General features: G+C 38.0%; 1 protein-coding gene across 5 annotated transcripts in view; it reads left to right on the top strand.

Moving 5' to 3' along the window:
* The window catches only part of LOC105678262 (uncharacterized), a 29,680-nt gene that overhangs the window by 7,257 nt on the left and 3,861 nt on the right, over positions 1-18,562 (top strand). Inside the window, exons 2-4 of one of the 5 annotated variants that reach the window (XM_012377449.2) lie at positions 2,040-2,344; positions 12,620-12,725; positions 15,904-16,114. In XM_012377449.2, coding sequence (XP_012232872.1) covers positions 15,930-16,114 — 185 coding nt within the window. In that variant the 5' untranslated portion in view covers positions 2,040-2,344; positions 12,620-12,725; positions 15,904-15,929. Of the gene's footprint in view, positions 1-1,896; positions 2,345-5,028; positions 6,340-10,523; positions 11,289-12,619; positions 12,726-15,903; positions 16,115-18,562 lie in introns of those variants that run through there. The other 4 variants (XM_012377448.2, XM_012377451.2, XM_012377450.2 and 1 more) reach the window with 4 other exon arrangements.

Here is an 18,562-nt window from a genome sequence, read left to right as displayed (position 1 = left end):
TGACCACGGCGAATCCGCTTCATTTCGATGAATGCCATTTCGCCGCGACACGAACGATTTCCTTCCTCGCGATCGAGATCGCGTGCTCGTCTAACGCGATCTCGGAATCGCAGGACACGCGACTCTCTGCCTATCGCAATGAAACTCGGACACTTTCACCTCGTCAGCGAGGTGAACCCGCGCGTTTCCAGCAAACGCAAATATTTCACACACACGGCTGGTCCGTATTTGTCCGAATAGAACGTGTTGATATTCGTAAAGACAAATTAATTGAGCGTTGTTTGTGAAATTTTGCTGAAGGCAACGATTTCGAGAGAAATGATACACTGTCGTCAGTGACAATGTTCTTACGAAAATAAAAAATTTTTTAATTTTAAAGAGATTACTATAAGCGAAACTGTGCAAGTTAGTGCCAAATTACTTTTTACAGTATAACTTTTCAAAGAAATTGTTTCGTATCACGAAAATTATATATTCTTTCTAATGATGATTATATTTGCCTATATTTTTATAAAACATGTCCATCGTTTTCTCGCGCTCGCTGCTTTAATGTGAACGCTTATCTATCTCGCCACCCTTCGTCAACCTTGTGCTTGCAAAAGAGCGGATGCAAATATTGATCTATGATTATGCAGCGCGTAATTCTAAGGACCTTGTCTCGGAATATACGTGGCACGTGCAGGAAAGAAGGAGTCGAGACAAATTGTCTGAATAATCAGTACACGTGCCGGATTGATATTTCAAATATCGCTCGTTCTGCAATCGACGGCGGTTGTCCGACACCCCACGGAGCGTATTTATTGACGTAGATGCTTGCTCTGTCACAAGCTAAATGTAGGCAGGAATTGAATAGAATGAAAAACCGAGAGTGAAGAAACAGAAGTTGACGAAACGCTTCGTAAATGTTACGCAAAGTATTAACCTATTTTTTTTTACCATAGTTCAATAGGTGCAAAGTTCATGAATACAATGAATAAACGTGTATGCTCTACAACACAATAGAAGTTCTTCGCTGAATTTTATTATTTATGCGAATTTTTACGACATGTCACGGTCAGAGGTTGAAATTTGCGGTTGCACATCTGATGGTCGAATATGTTTTTAACCAGTTTAAGCTGGTCGATTCCTAAATTAGCAAACGTTCAGGTATAATGGAGCGTATAAATTGTCATTTTATGAATTCATTTGACATCACATGCTCATCTATAAATCGCTTTTTGCACGCGCGTAAATTGCCTACGCGCGACATGTTTGCGGTGCTCATTAAACTTTTGCGGCTAACATACCGCGCTATAGTTGGCTCATGTGACCAGCAATTTGTATCGTCGTACAAATTGCGATTTGCACAGACGGCAGGATACGTCATCGCGAGATTCCACAAAGGTAAATAGATGTGATTATTGTACATACCGAAGAGTAAATAAACCGCAATCACGCGCCATTCGCACGTAAAACGGGACATTTTTTACGCGTGAGAAAATACAATTAGAACACTTAATTCTGGCGGAAACCATTCGCTAACAAAGCAGTCGTCGAAACGCGTCCTTTTTACCTCCTTTAAACTACATTATCTTATCACAAAAAAAATTTTTGGGATTTTTGAGATTTTTGGGACAGACAGTGACACGTAATTTATGTGTTTTTTTTTGTATGATGTATGTGACCTTTTACGCCTATCCGATACGCTTTTTAAAGGGCAAAAGAGCTATCATTGAAACTCCTGCCCATTGGAAGATTTCCACTGATTCCGTTGCTAGGTGTGACAGGCATCCCATACGAGGGAAAGACAGAGAAAGAGATATAAAGAAAAAGAGCAAGAAACTCGTGACAAAGAAAGAAAGGGAGAGAGACGATCTCCCGCGTCATGTTTCGGCCAGTCTCGTCGGCCGGTCGTGCAGCGATCGGGCGCGTTCGGCCGCAGCCGCGGTTTGGTTAGGCGGCACGGCGGATGAAGCATTCACTTCAGTCCGCTACGGTGCGTCGCGTGATACGAACGAAGGGATATACGTTTCTGTAAAGGAAAAACGCGTTTGTTGCAGCGTCGTTGCAGTGTGGAGAGACACAGGCGATACGTAAGCAACTTTACACTTTTACACGCATTCTCGAGAAACGGCTCTCACGTCTCTGAAGCACACGCGTACCTGAACATGCGGCCTGCAGTCACGAGCCATTGTTCACGCCGTTTGACATTCGGGGCAACGGCCAGCCGTGGTGACTCCCCGCAGCCACGCCGAGCGAGCGAGCGTGCCACGAATCCGGCTTGAACTTACCTGCTGATCGCTAAGAGGAGTCGAAGATCAAAGCAGGAGGCTGTGCGTCCCGCCGAACCAGAGATATTTTTACGGTGAGTATTTATTGTATGCCACTGGTGATTCATTTTTAATCCTTTGCACTCGGTAAAATGACCCGCCGGCTTTTCCAAGGTAGGATAATTTGCATGAATCAGTACTCATTGTTATGTGTTGCATGGGTTGCTATCGTGAATTTTATCGTAGATTAGTAGTAATTTAATATTTCTGGTAATATTTTTTTATAGTGATGGAAATATATGTATATTTACTGCAAAAAAATTTCGGGAATACGGTTAGACGTTGCATATCATACCATTACTTTCTCGTTATCCAAAAGGTTATTTTCTCATCCACGCTATGTAAATGCAAACCGCAATGTCATTGTGTCTTATGTTATATCTCGCTAGCAAAACTTCCTAGCGAGCAATACTGTGTTCCATAAAAGTCACCGATAGAAAGAAGTTTCATTGTAATACTGAATTATTTTACATTAAAAAAAATATTTTTAATATATAGGCCACACACACACATCGGCCATTTTAAACAAGTGCTTTTTGAAATTTTAATTTTATGAAGATAGAAGATATCGGAATATATTAACATAAAATAGATAATTTTTACATATATAATCATGTTTTTATATTTTAATCTACTTTGTAAAATTTAGCTACTTAATGCATACGATAATTAATGATTTAACGAAGTATACTATTGATGATAAAATGTTAACAAAATGTCTTTAGATGCAAAGGATTAAAATATGCATCATCATTTATTACGATTTATTTATTTCTCGCACATTATATAACTTGTAATTAATATTTATGGCAGATAGCGCATAATAATTTCGTTGATATATATTTAGTTGATATTAGGTCGCGTTATAATTTATAATTTTTATCTACGCTTCATTTCTACATATACTTTTTTTTTATATAACCTGTTAAGAATTTAACATTTAAACAAGCGCAACCGATCGACGTTTCTCCATAGTCACTTTTTTTTTCGACGTGAAAATAAAAGGTTTTGTTAGTTGACCAGGTACCGTTGCATCGAACCATATCGTTTTAACATCATTTTGGACAATCTACATTAAACAAACCTATTTCGAAATAACATACATTCGACACGTGCGTTCAAAATCGAAAATCATCGGTTATGATCAAATTTTACGTAAAGAAACGATCTAAAAACGTGAACTTTTTTTCTATGCACTGATATTTTGAACGTTAAAATTATTCAGCACCGTTACGACTTAGAGATCGTTGTGAATGGGATCAAGATCTTATCCTGGAGACGACGCAGCGCGTTGGCGCGCGTTTAGAAAGCTTGAATTTATGCTAACTTACGTAATATATTTCATTCGTGAGATCGTAGTCGCGCGGCGACCTTTGCCTCGTAGTGGCCGCACTCACCGCTTTCGAAGTCAGGTTCTGCTCCGCGGAATTTTCGCGGTTTATTTTGGTACGGAGTTATAGCCGCACGAGTCTACACTATGCTTCGACTATGTAGCGCGATCGAAAATTTACGGCAGGATCGAATGAGTTTTTTAAAAATGTTTTTATACGCATAAATCATTGAGAAATCTTAAAAGCTCGTGGGAGATATTTTGTCGTTTAAAAACTCGTTATTTTTTTACTTAAAATTTGTATGTTTAGAATGTTAATATTGACATTTAAAGAATTGTGCAACAATCGAGCGTTACACTTCTTCGATATTGTCATGATTTAAAAAAAAATGCTAATCAAGTTACTTTGTTATAAATTTATTACTTCCAACGATATTATCGCGGCCGTGAATTTATGACTGTCAATTTCCTTGTTATTGTATTTATTATAATTTCTACTGAAAATGATTAATTTGCTCCCGGGCTTTCTTGCATATACTTGCATAGAATATGTATATCGACTTTTAGATATCGATCCGCATGCGAATACGCGGAGTACAGCATTTTCTACAAGTCAAATGAGGTTTAATGACTTTACAACGCGCATCAGAGTTGTATTTACGGTGCAGGATGATTCACAGTGCTTTACATGGTGCTCGTTTGTAACTAGTTGATGTCATCATCGGCACTGTAATCTTTTCGTGCATCCGTTAATAATAACAATAAACTTGTCGGTTTTCGTAGTCGTCGATTTAGAGAACACGACTTTCTTTCTTTTCTTGTTTTATTTTGCCTCGTGCAAGACATGCAAAATGGAGTAAAAGCAAATATCTCGCGAATCTGCTTATTGACAACAGTAAGCAGAGATCGGCCGATAATTATAGCCGTAAGAAAGCACGGGTCTCATTTTAAATTCCTCCGCCTTTAGCCGATTGACGTCAGGGAGTCTCAAAAAATTTCCAATGTACCGAGCATGACCGAAAGTGACTGGCAGGTATAATACTACCCGATAGTAAGCGAAATTAGACGGCTGCGAATCACGATGGAGCATAGTAGATGCTCTGTTATTACAGACAGTCTTTTAATAGAATACACCGTCAATACAATCCGTGAAAACCACTTTGTAATTTCACTTCACCGTATATTCAAATCGAATACATTAATTAGAAAAGAAAAAATATTTTAAAAAGAATGATTTCACGATTAGCAAAGTAAATATCAAGACAATTATCTCCGGAGATTTATAATTTTAAAAAAATCCTTATAAAGAATTAATAACCAAGGACTTCTGGAGTCCATCTGTAATATAAACACATAAATCTGCTTTTTAGCCTAATTAGAATAACAGGAATCTAATAATTCACTGTTACATTGTATAATCATGATTAATAAATAAGAAAGTTGAGAGCTCCCACAGTGAAAGTGACATGCAATTCTAATAAATGACTCTGTAATGTAGCTGCATGCGAATTGCGACGCATTTTACTCTGCGTTTATTTGCGATATTGCGTTCTAGACGACGCATATAAATGAGTCTCAGTGCGGAATTTCTTTACAGTGGATCTTTATTTGGACCCTAATCTATAAGATTCGCAAATGAATTGTCCGTTATCAAGCTGAGAGCATTAATTATCATTTCGATGTTTGACAAACGCGGCTCAGCGGCGTCGATTGTAAATACGATTTATCTTCGTTTCTCCATAGAGGGAAATGAATGGAAACAGCCTGGAAAAGTACCGTTACGACATTTCCTCGCGCGCGATTATCTCGCAGAAAAGCTCGCGCGATTCCACGACGGTTAGTTAGTGTAGTTAGTATTAATGTCTGATAAAAATCTGACCCGGTCAGCAGTGATTCTCATTCGCCTTAACCCAGTTCGCACAGGCTCGATGGGTGGCGGACCGATCTGTGCCATGATTACAGGCGCAAATCGTGCCGGTAACGATAACCGGCGCAATGCCAGTGCCAGCGTGTCACATTGCTGCAACATTGAATGGAATTACGAGCGTTTCTCGTATCGTTTTATTGATGACACGATAAATCGCGGAAGTCGACAGGCATTTCAGTGATTTGTAGAGCGTACACCGATTTAATCGCGATTCGAATGAGTTCGCTTGTCCGGTCGTAAATTTGTTTTACATTATATAAGTATATTTTACAGCATTCCATTCAGGCAGTCATTAACACTAACCCGCGGATAATATATCTTAACGCCTTAAAAATATCGCGTGACTCTCTATACAGTATATGCGGTTTATCTGAATCATTTTTAAATTTATTCACACACACACACACACACAAAAGAGAGAGGGGAGTCATATTTTAACAATGACATTATGTCCGCGTTTCAACTTTAATCTTGAATTTGAATAATGAATTAGAGAAAAAAAAAAAAAATAGTAGAGTTCTAGTAATGCGAGGTCGAAAGGCCGTGTCAAACAGGCGAGAAGAATCCAGAGCCGAAGAATCGAGAGCCGCGTTGCAACGTGCGTCGGGTGTTGCAGCACATGTCGATACGATAAGCTGCGTAATTTTTCCATGATGAGCCGTAATATATAGCCGTTGCACGATTCCAATTGAATTAAGAAACTTTCCTTTGGGTTACGCGAGAGACGAGCACGAGGCACGATCCCGATAATGTAATCGCCGGTTCGAGATGAGGTATGTACAACGGCCGAATCAACGACGTGACAAAGTTCAAGAATTACGAATTCGCTTGGAATTCAAACAAATTCAATAAAGTAGGCCGCTGACGCGATTTCCTTCCGGTATTTCGCAGGTATTTTCCGGTTCTCCTTTGTGACGCGCCGAATTTATCAAGTTATTGCACGCGCGTTCTCGGTTCTATTTTCCAACATTGTCGATGCTGAAGCTTTGCCGTAGGATATAGTATCGCGTGTTACGTGAGGGGAAAGCGATCCCAAGACGCGGAATAGTACGAAGTGTAAACGATGACGCATATCTGTAAATTCAGCAACACCCAGGTAGTTACTCGTGAAAGATATGCTTAAAGATAAGTTTCCCCTAGCAATGCGCTGAACTATTTATTTTCTTTCGTATTTAACGATCGACGGTTGCGGCGAGGGAAAAATCTGGATAACGCATTTATGTCGTTATGTCATGATACATCATAATATTGTTATGGCAACGAAAGGATGTAATTCGAGTGCGCGTTACGCAGGCAATTCGGATGAAGAAACTGTCGGAGAGAGTTCATCAATCGGCTGTGCGATGTTAATCCATTTATTAAGCCTTGCCGAGCTAATTGCAGCCTTGTAATTAATGCGAGTCGTCGCGTTGGCGACGGTAAATCATTCGAAACACGGCTGGTGTGGGAATGTCGCGCGCTAGAACGTTATTAAAGGAACATTCCATAGCGGATCGCTGGAATTAGCATTCGAATCCGTTCTTTATAATAGCCGTACTACACAATACGTAACGCGATAAGTGATTCTTTATGCTCATACGAGCGTCCAATATTCTGCAAACATACTGACGTAATAATCGTTCTGAGATCACTTAGGAATTATTATTCGTGGGATTTGAAAGACCGTCAGCAATGTCTCAAGAGCTCTCGGTATTTCCCCAGACTTATATTTTTATCGATAACATTTCACAGAATAGATGAGAATGTATCGAGTCATCATCGAAAGTGATCCGTAACAACTTCTTAACGCGGATGTACGATCTCAATCAATATAAATTCTCGTTTCGAGTGCCACTTCAAAATTATTATTCACATACTTTCAAAAATTATCAGCGTTATTTTAAGATTGCTAAATATTTTCATCAAATTCTTATCTTCACCGATATACTCAAGTGCCACGAGTAAGTGACAAGTATCGGTCGTTATTGAAGCCGATCTACAACATTTCGACCTTGATTTGTAAGATCTTTTCGCGCGATATGACACGATCAGTATACGTGTCAATGCGATTTAACGTGGCGCGATTTACACTTCCTCTCCCTCACTTAAAGAGTTAATATACACAGATAGCGATCGCGAAGTAATTAGCGAAGGCTCGAGCTACGTTGGATCGATTTCATGCGCACCACTGTCACCGTTTTTTACTCATTTACTACAAGTAAATACCTTTGTTCGCTGTATCAATCTTCGCCGAAGCGAATCGATGCGTTTTCGCGCAATCCGACGCATAATTATTCCGCTCGCGTGCGCGTTTCTTCGGCGCACTTTTTCCACCGGAGCTCGCTTATTAATAACGGTCCGTGCATTTCGCCACCACGAATCTTAAGGCGTTAAATCCGGCGTAGGCGGTGTGTCAAGACGATATTTCAAGATCAGCGATCCGCTGACGGACGTACTAAACTAAAAAGCATCGACCTTGGGCGTCGGCACCGACATAGCGCGCAGCTAAGGATAAGCAGGGAAACTGACAATGGATTATAAAAATAAATTATAAAGAGGATATAAAGTTGAAAACGAAGGAAACTGTTGAAGAATTGCGGCGTGCAAGGTCGAAACGCATTTATTTTGTCGTACTGATTTGCGGTATCGGATTAACTCCCACTCGTAAACAATTTTTTAATGATTTTTTTCGGCACATTTACCCGCCAATTATTCCAATTTATTCCGTCTTAAAATTGTACTTACTTAAAATTCCTCGTTCATTATGTCGCGCAACCCAATCTTCGATGTTATTTGATGACGGACATATCAGCAACGAGTTGCAACACGCGCGCGAGTGGCCGCGAGCCAGCAGTGCTCAAGGTGCTAACAAGCCTATGAAACGACGCTCTCGTCCATCGATACCCGCTCGTGGAATTTGCTAATTGAAAAGTTTAAGGTGCGTAAGCTGGAGTGTTACGAAACACGCGCGCCCGTGGAAGCTCGAAGGAACAAGTCATTTGCATAACGGCAATGTTATTAATGTACGTCGCGGGAAAATCGCGTATGCATTTCCGTTCCTTTTATAACAGTAGATGATTGCGGTGGTGCACGGGAGGCGTTTTTTTTCCTCCAGGAAACGCGAAGGGTCTCGTGAGAAAAACGGAGTATGTACGTTTGCTCGGAGCAAATCGCAATTTATAACTGCAACGTACACGCGTTCTGGCAGTCATGATTTCCTTCGTACGATAAATACTATTTGTCAAACCGATTTTTTTGTTTCAAACAGGTTTCACTCAACACCTGTTTGAAATTTTGACGACATGGTGCAATATTTAATAAATACAAAACATTTCTTACATCACTCTTTATGCTCAGAACAAGTTTTTCAACACGTAATTGTGTTAATTTATTGTATCGATAAAGTAAAAATAATTTATGTAATTCTGATTTGTCGATGAAAACAAAGTCGGGCACCACATAGTAGTTTAATAGAGTCTTAACTCAAGCCAGCTTTCCACGAAGGATATCTTGTCTACTTAACGTGGTGAGAACTTTGTTACTTCGTGAAACAGCTAGCGATATTCGACGGATACCGTGTGGTTTCTGCATGCGTTGTTTCGGAAGCAAACATTGTGCGAGAGAGAAGCCGTTTAGTGATATCAGAAGTACACGGATGTCGGAAACCCGCATAGAAACAACTCGCTGTGTGCACATAGTTTCCTTTGTTCGAGCTATACGGAAATTCTAGAACTACTACGTATGCTTTCTTGCTAATATCGGTTAACTTCCAAAGAAAATACGTGAAATCCCTACTTTAATCATTAAAATATTTAAAGTGGATATTTAAAATACATTCTACTTGTTTCTATACAGCTTTCTTTGTTTGCTAGACTCGCTAAGCAGAGAGTTTGCCTCAGAATTACAGAATTTTCTCGATATTATACCGTCAAATTCATAAAAAAGGAAGAAAGAGTCTGAAACTTAAATGATCAAGATTTTCAAAGCAGAAATTTGCAAAGGTTATCGCAAAGGAAAGATTAGCTTCAGCTTTATTAAAGATGACACAGAAACTGTAATAATAACAATAATGCTAAAAGATAATTTTAAATAGTTCTAATACTCTTGCTGCAATTGCTTTGATATGCAATGATGTTTGATCAGAATGAATAGGTCGCTCTAACACACGTGCATTTAAGCTTTGTAAAATATATCATTTGAATGACACATCGGCCTTACAGGCGGATCGGAAATGGATGCTTCAATTAGTCGTGTATAATTATCATAATGGAATAATCGTCTGATAGCCTTGTAACATTGTGAAATGGTTTTTTTTCGAAAACAGCTCACTATCACATGCGATTATTGCGTCGCTGTCATACCATATCGATGTTAATAATGATATTGAGACAAAGAGATGAAAGCAAATTTAGTACCAAGCAGTGTCATGTGTTAATACATTGGTTATCACTAGCAATAGCAACATCAGCTGCGAATGTTTGGCTGACAATAATTTATCTTCGCGACCGTCGAAAATGCTTGTTGATAGCAGCGGTTGATAGCAACGGTATTATTTATGTTAAAATTATTTATATGCTTAATAAGAAAATTTTCATTCTTTTAAAAGTAATACTTTCAATATTTTACAGCGATGTTTAATATTGTTCATAATTCCGAAAAAAACGGTAAATGCTGATGAAATGGGATATTTTGCATTCGACCGAATGAGGAAATAAGATTATTCGATGCATATCGGGGCGACACTCCAATTTCTCGAGAGGCCTTATAAATTTCCAACCGGTTTATTCGTGCATATATAAAGCTCGTTTTGGCATTCGTGATGGAAGAGACGGCATTCTTCTTTTTGTCACCGACGACATGAATTTGAAGGCAGTAAACACACATCCCGGGGATCCCGGAAAAGATCCGTATCGTAAATTTTTTTGCTCCCCCGACGTAATACGCGGAAGCAATGAGAACGCGACGGCAATACGACGTAATAAAAATAAATAAGGGGTTCGTGGAAAAAAAGACGATTGTTTTCGCGACAGTAGACGGTGAATTAATTAATTTTAATTACGAGAACGTCGCGTAGATACGTGAAGAAGCGCGATGAGAAGCGACACAAAAGATGCGTAAACTTGTCGTATGCAGAAGTCCGATCGATGTTTTGTCGATGAGATTGATACAAAAAAAGCCATGCAATGCAAAGATGCATCTGCGTATATGATCGATGATATTTTATGATCCTTCTCGCGTCTGTGGCAAGGATTAAGGTCACTTTTACATTGCAAATCTTGACACTGCGTCTGCTTCTCACGCCACGTGTACTTTCTATAAATATTTTTCTGATTCTATTTTATTTCCTCTTTCTCTTTTTTTCATCTTCTTTTTCTTCTTTCTTTATTTTTCTTTTTTTCTCTTTTTTTTCTTACGAATTTCTTGACTAGATAATCGGGTCACGTATAATCTCGCGAGATTGTATTGCAATTAGATCGTCAATGCTTTATCCGAGGTCGATAAGATATAATATTGGCTCGGATGATTGTACGATATTCGCTTGTACTATATTACCGCTAAATATAAGTGCTCCCCCTCTCCGGTTTCTTCTAAGTGATTTTAAACATTTCGTCAATGGTGAGGTCTCTCAGTCCTACATTGTTTGTGCATGAGGTCAGTCAGCTTTGTGTGAACCATTCAAAACACTTGTCACCTTTAACCGCCTTTCTCTCGTGTTTGATAACTTGAGGCGTCAATTATCTACGTAAGTGATATTAATTTTTTATTATCGACCAATGCAACTTTTGCGTTCGCGAAAAGTTTATTCGTGGTTTTCGTACTTAGATCAGTGGATCATGTTTAGATCGGTTGCTATAGAATGTGGTGCGATTACCAGAGAGTCTTTTGTAAATTTCAAGCGTAAAAACAAACGTTCTTTTAAAGGAATTTTGTTTACGAATGAATTTTGATTCACGGAGTGAGTAAAAAGTATCTCAGGCAACTCTTTGCGCAATAAAAGCGGCGCGGATCGGCAGGAGCCATTCGTTTACGTGAAATCGCCCTTCTTTTATAAGAAGTTTATTTTCTCAAATAAATTTCATCTTCCGGTGTAGAGCGGGGCATGCATATAGACAAGCAGCTAACTCACTTTGGTCGCGTACTCTTTTTAGTATGTGTAAAAATTCTCATGCGAATCGAACGAGGGAGATCGCCGCACTTGTAACTTTCGCAATATACTGTTTCCTGATGTCCTACAAGTTTTATTAAAACAAACGTTATTTTTATTTCTACTCGAAACTGTAATTCTGATGCAGAATTTCGTACAATTTTTCACACTGAATTTCCCCAGTGCCACATGCGATTTTTCCGAATGTTTTTTCACGTTATTGAGTTTTCTATTTTTACACTACTTTACCTTGAACGATACGCCACGCATAAATTTTATTGATGGAGTCAATTCACGATAATGAGACGCCAGAATTAATCAATCCTTACGAATCGATCGCGCAGCAGAGTCACAAGACGAGACGGCATTTGGAGAGTTCCGAGAAGAGTTCCGATGAAATATATGTCTCTCGATAAAGTGTCATTTATCACTGTAGCTGCACTTTTAGAAAGAGCAATGCTTTTTCGATTCGCGAATATGTCTCTGCAAACATATTACCGTTGAAAAAATAGAGCTGATATATATTCTTAAAGAGGACGTGTGATGATTTCTAAACACGACAGATATGCGAAATAAATTGCGAAACAGATAGCAAAATATAAATTATTCTTAAAATATTTCTTAAACAGATTTCAAAATATAAAATATTCTTATTCAATCCAAATTTATATTTTATGACTTTTCTACCTTTTTTATTTCTTAAGATTTAATTTCTGACAGCGATAGTTAATTTAGATTTTATTGTTATTTAAATCTAAATACTGGCATTTTGTGGTAACAATGAAATATAAAAGATCTTTATACAAAATTTCTTTTAAGTTTGGTGGTATCCGGCGTTGCGTAGTCAAGATAAGTGTGGTACTTGAGAAGTATTGTACTTTTTATGCGAAAACAGAAAGAATAATGCTTCCGGTGTCTTTTATTTTCAGAGTTTTGAAGAATACGGAGAACTGATGCGAGGGAAATACTAGTAATCGGCGTCATGCATTGGTCTTGTACTGTTGAAATCATCGTCGGTTGATTTTCGCGCATCTGGTGAGTTATTATTCTCATTTTACTTTTATTCACTTCTCTTGTTAACTCACTTTTGAATAATCTTTACATGTACAAATTTTCGGGATATTTTCTTTCGCGTCTGATAAATCGTTCCCTGAATTATAGTCGTGCATTTTTTATCCCAGACTTCTTGACGCAATCGTGACATAAGAATACGAAACGCTTTTAACATGTTCGATGCCGTGTTTTTATTATTAACGAAAATGCGAAAGTTTTTAATTCTGCAATATTTTATTTGAAATTTATTTGATAAAGAGAGCAAATTTTGAAGTCTATCTATCAATCATTATTGTTCCGTTGCGATAAGAGTGGGAGAGTACTGTTGACGCGCGTCGAAAATGCGGAATTGAATTTTATCAGAGCCGATGGAGGCGTACACCGGTATCGCGAACGTCGCGAATGTCGCGAATTTCCCGATATATATTTCCGTGCACCCGCATCACACGTGGCACATCGCACGGCCGACATATCGCGGTTCACGTTAGTGACATGCTCCACGGAATGACAATGACATCTGCTTCGGATTCGCACTGCCGACGGTCCTGTTATCACGCGTATATAATCGCGAATAATGAGCGGCTCATACTGTGTTTAGATATACAGGGGTTATTCTTAGCGAGATATACAATGGTACACATTGTCGTTGGCATGAAAAAAGGATTTCGTGCTTTATCGAGTCATGCGCGGCGAAAATAACGCCCGTTATGAAATGTGCCGCGTTACGCAGCGAATTCGCATAACCGCGTGTGTCAGCCTTTTATAGTAACACCTTTATTCTCATGCCGAATGGGTCGTGCCGCACATCGACGACCATAACTTGCCTTCCGGTTGAAATATTCTGTTTGTTGCAGAAGAATTTAGTCCTGTTATATATAACTGTCAAATTAAATATAAATAAATCAAATATGACTTAAAAATTGTGTCAAGTTAGAATAATGTAAAATTTAAATTAAGAAGATTATGGAAATGAAGAGAGAGAGAAAATATTGCGTTACATATTTATGAAATATAATTTCTGTAAGATATGAAAAAAATTTTTTTTAATTCAAACAGTTAGTAGTGAATTTATTCATTAGAAACATTAGCAATTTGAAAGTTTTAAAAATCAAGGGATAATATATTTGCTTTACTGGATATAACTGGATATTTCGTATCATGAAAATGTGAAGCGATGAAAGTATAGCATTACTTTCCAGTTTCCTCATAATATCTTACATTTATGAGATCTAAAATTTTTATTGCGAGACACATGGCAACGATTTCCCTCGTGATATTTGATACCGGTTATAAAAAGTCGAGACGAAGCGTCCTCCTCGAGGAATCAAACCTGAAAGATATCATGGAATAAAACCGAGTTTAAAGATCGGATTATGCATTTATTGCGCAATGACAACGAGCGTCACATACGAAATGTTTTCTTCGGCTCAGCTGTTGTTATCGCTCTCCGTCTATAAAATTGTGACGTTGTTTATTTGTTATTATTGTTGGCATATTCGCGTTGCCACAAGATCATGACACGGGTGATAACACGATATTTGGTATGACCTGCCGATAATGAATCCTTCGGTTTTCGGCTCGTTTTGCGCCGCGCGATTGGCTCTTAAGTGACACTTTCCACCGAGAGTTTCACTAAACGGAAATAAACGTCTGTCCATGCATACATATCGTGCAAATTGATGTTTCGAGATGTTCTCTCACCGACCGAATCTTGAACCGCTGCCAGATCCCGTTGCGATCGAGCGTAAGGTCGATTGCTGCATGCCGGAGTGATGGATCGTTTTTGCCGGCTTTTCTCTTGTCTTTTTGCTGTTCTTTGTCGTGAAATAAAAAATTGTACGCGGAGTTAAAGTGTGTTAAATTTTATACAAGCTATTATACAGATTTTTATCTTCTCATTATTCTTCACCGCGATAAAAGAACAATGAATACAAAATTGAAATTAACATGCAAATTTCATAGAAGTCAATTTTAAAAGTATATTCTTGATGATATTACGTTCAACAAAAATCATGTCGATTAAATAGGCGCTCTTCAAAAGTGCCAAACACTTTGCACGGATTGAGATAAGTGGAAAGATGCACGTGATAACGATTATTGACTTAATCGCGGTAGATCATCGAAGTAACAGCGGCATGAAAGCACGAAAAAAGGAGTGGGCTGCGATAACATCAATCGAAAAACATTAGTTGACGTCAATTGACGTGGTTCTTTATTTTCGAAACATGCTACATATCTTTACACTCTTTGCTTCGAGCACCTCCGGTGTCACGACGGCGGACAAAAGCGCGGTCTCACTGCTGGAAGTTATATTTACATGATATTGCGTCTTACTTTTATGTTTTATTTAAAAAGAAAACAAATGCAAGTATGAGAAAGAGAGAGAAAGAGAAAGAGGAAGGGAGGGAGGAAGAGAAAGAGAGAAAGAGATAACGAATTGTAAGAAACATATGCCACTTTATATTTAGATGTTTTCATTACAGTAATTTTAATCCTTATCTGTGAATCGCCTCTCCTTTATTATTTAAATTGAACATAGTTGTTTAAAGAGTTATTTATATACGAATAATAATAATGTGTGTGCGGTTCGCGGACTATATTTCTTCGCGTAAAATGCTTAAGGCACGCGTACGTTTTTCATTCTCTTTTAAATTCAAATCAGAGTGTAATTTCGGTTAATTTCGTAAATATACACCCGTGCGTGAATAATTGGGCGATACGCCTGTGTGTTTGCGCACCATATAGATATTTTTATAGCACATGCGTACGGAGAAATCCGTCTAAAAATATATGTCGACGGGAACTCCTTAGCGTCGTACATTGAGGTCGTGCCATTTTACCGCGATGTATAAATTGACCCATTTCGAAGCCGGAATTCTGCATGTAATCTTCTAGCGTTGTCTAGGAAATAATTCGAGCTAATTGAGTTCATAGTCTAACATAATTTTCTGAAAACTTGACAACAAATGTCGAGCAAATTAATTCCAATTTAATTTCTGTCTACTACGTTAAACTAAAATTAATCTTAAATTATGTCAAAAAACATAGAAAAGTTGATTTTAATTTTAGAGTTAATTGATTTGATCTTTTAATATGCGAAGTCGGTCAGCTGAAAAGAAGTATGATTCTGATGAAAACGCATTACGAAAACGTGTTGCAGGCCCGTAATACACTTATTATTTATGAATGGATGGAGCTGCGACGGGGATTGTTGGAGGAGGACCGGTTACGGATCTGGGAGGTCTGGAAAGATGGTGGAACAATCCGGGGATCGCGGTCTGGCCCTTCGTGCTCTTCGGCTGCTTCCTCCTCAACGCGATTCTTTTGCTCGCGTTTCTTGTACGGCCTGGACTGCGCACCATTTCCAACAGGTTAGTGACCTATTTCGTATCGAGGTGGTGGGACTGTGTGTGTTGAAATAATCATTTTCTTGATTGTGAAAAATATTATCATCACACTAATGCCTGAACATTTTCATGTTATTTTGTTATATATTTTTCCTATTGTTTTATTTGCGTGATATTGGAGAAAGATGAGCGGTAACCCTAACAATAAGTCATTCTTTATGCATTGCTTGACAAAAAAAAGGATATATGATAGACAACTAATACTCGTCGACGTATATAGTTGCGAAATTACCATTGCGTTATCACTGAGATAAGCGTTTTCTTGCCCAATTATGCGTGCGACGTAAAATTTTATATGCACGGGTTTTCGAAACTCGTTAACGCGACTCGTTGACGCACACGGCGATGAGTGCAATCTTTTTGCAGACGGTAACCACGAGACACGAGCGAGACATGAGCGAGTCTCAAATTCGCCAGCGTCGCGCCAAACCGGAAATAAAACGCACGCGCGACATGACTGGTGGAAATAATAATATATTTAGGCGTCGTCATACTCGCGTAACATTTATATTGAAACGTTCTGGTAATAAATAATAACGCCGTAGCAATAAATAATAACACCGTGCATGTCGTTTATTTCACACGTGTTGCGTTTGTGCCAAGGTTAATAACCCCATTGATAGTGACAACGTTTGCATTTTTTTCTGGTTGCCGGGTCGGTAGTCGAGTAAGCTTTGAGCCTTTGCGATAAATAAAACGAAATAGCGATAACATAATGTTGTAACAACTTAAAATACAACTTCGTCACTTGATCAAGGTTTCCGCGATTTGCGTTTCAATCGTCAACTCAACTGATATGTTAAATTTAAGAGAGAACGCTTCCTAATAAAAATTATGAATTATTTTTATCGGCTATAATTAAAATTTAATTACGGAAAATATCGCGTATCGTCCTTTATTTATCATTCAGAATTTTGCAGCGCATTGATGTACGATTCCGTTTGAAACGAAATACTTATTTTGGCAGTAGCAAAATTATTTTTGTTCACGCCCGCTTTCTACGTGTCCTTCTGCGGGGTGTACGAGGCGTATTTTCCATCATGCTCGTAAATAAAATCGTGTTTGAAGTCTCGTTTCTATAGATTCGTGTTCCTCGTGGGACACTGCCAGTTTAAATATTCCAGTTTATGATTTTGTCGTTGTGCGTATACGATGCGGTGCAATGCGGAAGGCAGAGATAAGTGCATTTTCGCGCAGTTTTCGTCGTTTCGCGTTGAGTCGTCATGCTGAAGTGACTCAAAGTTTATTTGTAGATAATATATAAATAACTATATACGAGAAAAAAAAATACAAAAACGACATACTTTGGTATGCATAAAATTTCGCAGATATTGGATTCGACATATTTATACATATTATATATTAAACCACAGTTACATTTCTATAAATTATATATTATGTCATATTTTTTGAACATTGTACAATTATACATAATATTCTTGTGCCAAGATGACCACTTGTCGTGGACTTGCAATCAGTGTTTATGCAATTCCGTTGATTGAAATTTAATCGAGCCGACACTCAATTACCTAACTTCCGCGAAATTAAACATTTGCAGTTAATATTAGTAAGATGTATTAATAGAATCGTGAAAATTGGTTATGAAGATTGGATCTATCATTGTTGTTACGTGTATTTTCACCTACGAGCCAGGAAATCAGTTACATACGCGTCGAATACTGAACTTTGGCAACTGCTACAACGAAGTGTAATAATAAACCTTCGTATTTCGAGAGTACATACAGTTGCTGTTACACAGTGCATTTGAAATTGTAACGGTTTATTGCCGCTGCGAAAAGAGGAAAATTCATTTATTATCGCGCGTCCGACGTTTTACAAAATAACACGAACGTTGTTTCGGGCCTATACTTAGATCAAAGGCGCAGTCCAGACGATCTTTCTTGTTTAGTTGACGAAATGGTTGAGCGAATCCGTCCGTCAAATTGTTGACAGCGCAAACAGATGAAACAAAACACTATGGGTTCTTTAAATGTCATCGATCTTGAGGAAATTTATTACACCGGCAAAAATCGCGAACATAATTCATTTGCGAAGAAAACATCAGAAAGTTCGATACGATTTATGCAATAATGCTCGCATTTTTTGTAATTATTAGAAATAATTATTTTACATAATAAGCATATAGTGAAGTATATAAATGATAAGCATAAAAAAAGATGCATTATAACAAGTAATTTATACAAAAAAAATTCCTGTACTCTTTTTTTTCTTTTTAATTCCTTGCATGCACTAGCTTTATATTTCTTTTCTTGCTTGCGTCATCTTTTGCCAACGAACTATGCACTAGCTCGTTTTTATGTAATAGCACGTCGCACTAATCTAAAAAAAATGGACGAATGTAAAAATAAGTTAATAACATTATAAAATATTTCTCTTCCTTCTCTTTCATCT

This window comes from Linepithema humile, chromosome 6, assembly GCF_040581485.1.
Source record: "Linepithema humile isolate Giens D197 chromosome 6, Lhum_UNIL_v1.0, whole genome shotgun sequence".
NCBI classification, from domain to species: domain Eukaryota; kingdom Metazoa; phylum Arthropoda; class Insecta; order Hymenoptera; family Formicidae; genus Linepithema; species Linepithema humile.
The sequence above is the reverse complement of the archived record's forward strand: the minus strand, read 5'-3'. Positions and strand labels throughout refer to the sequence as shown.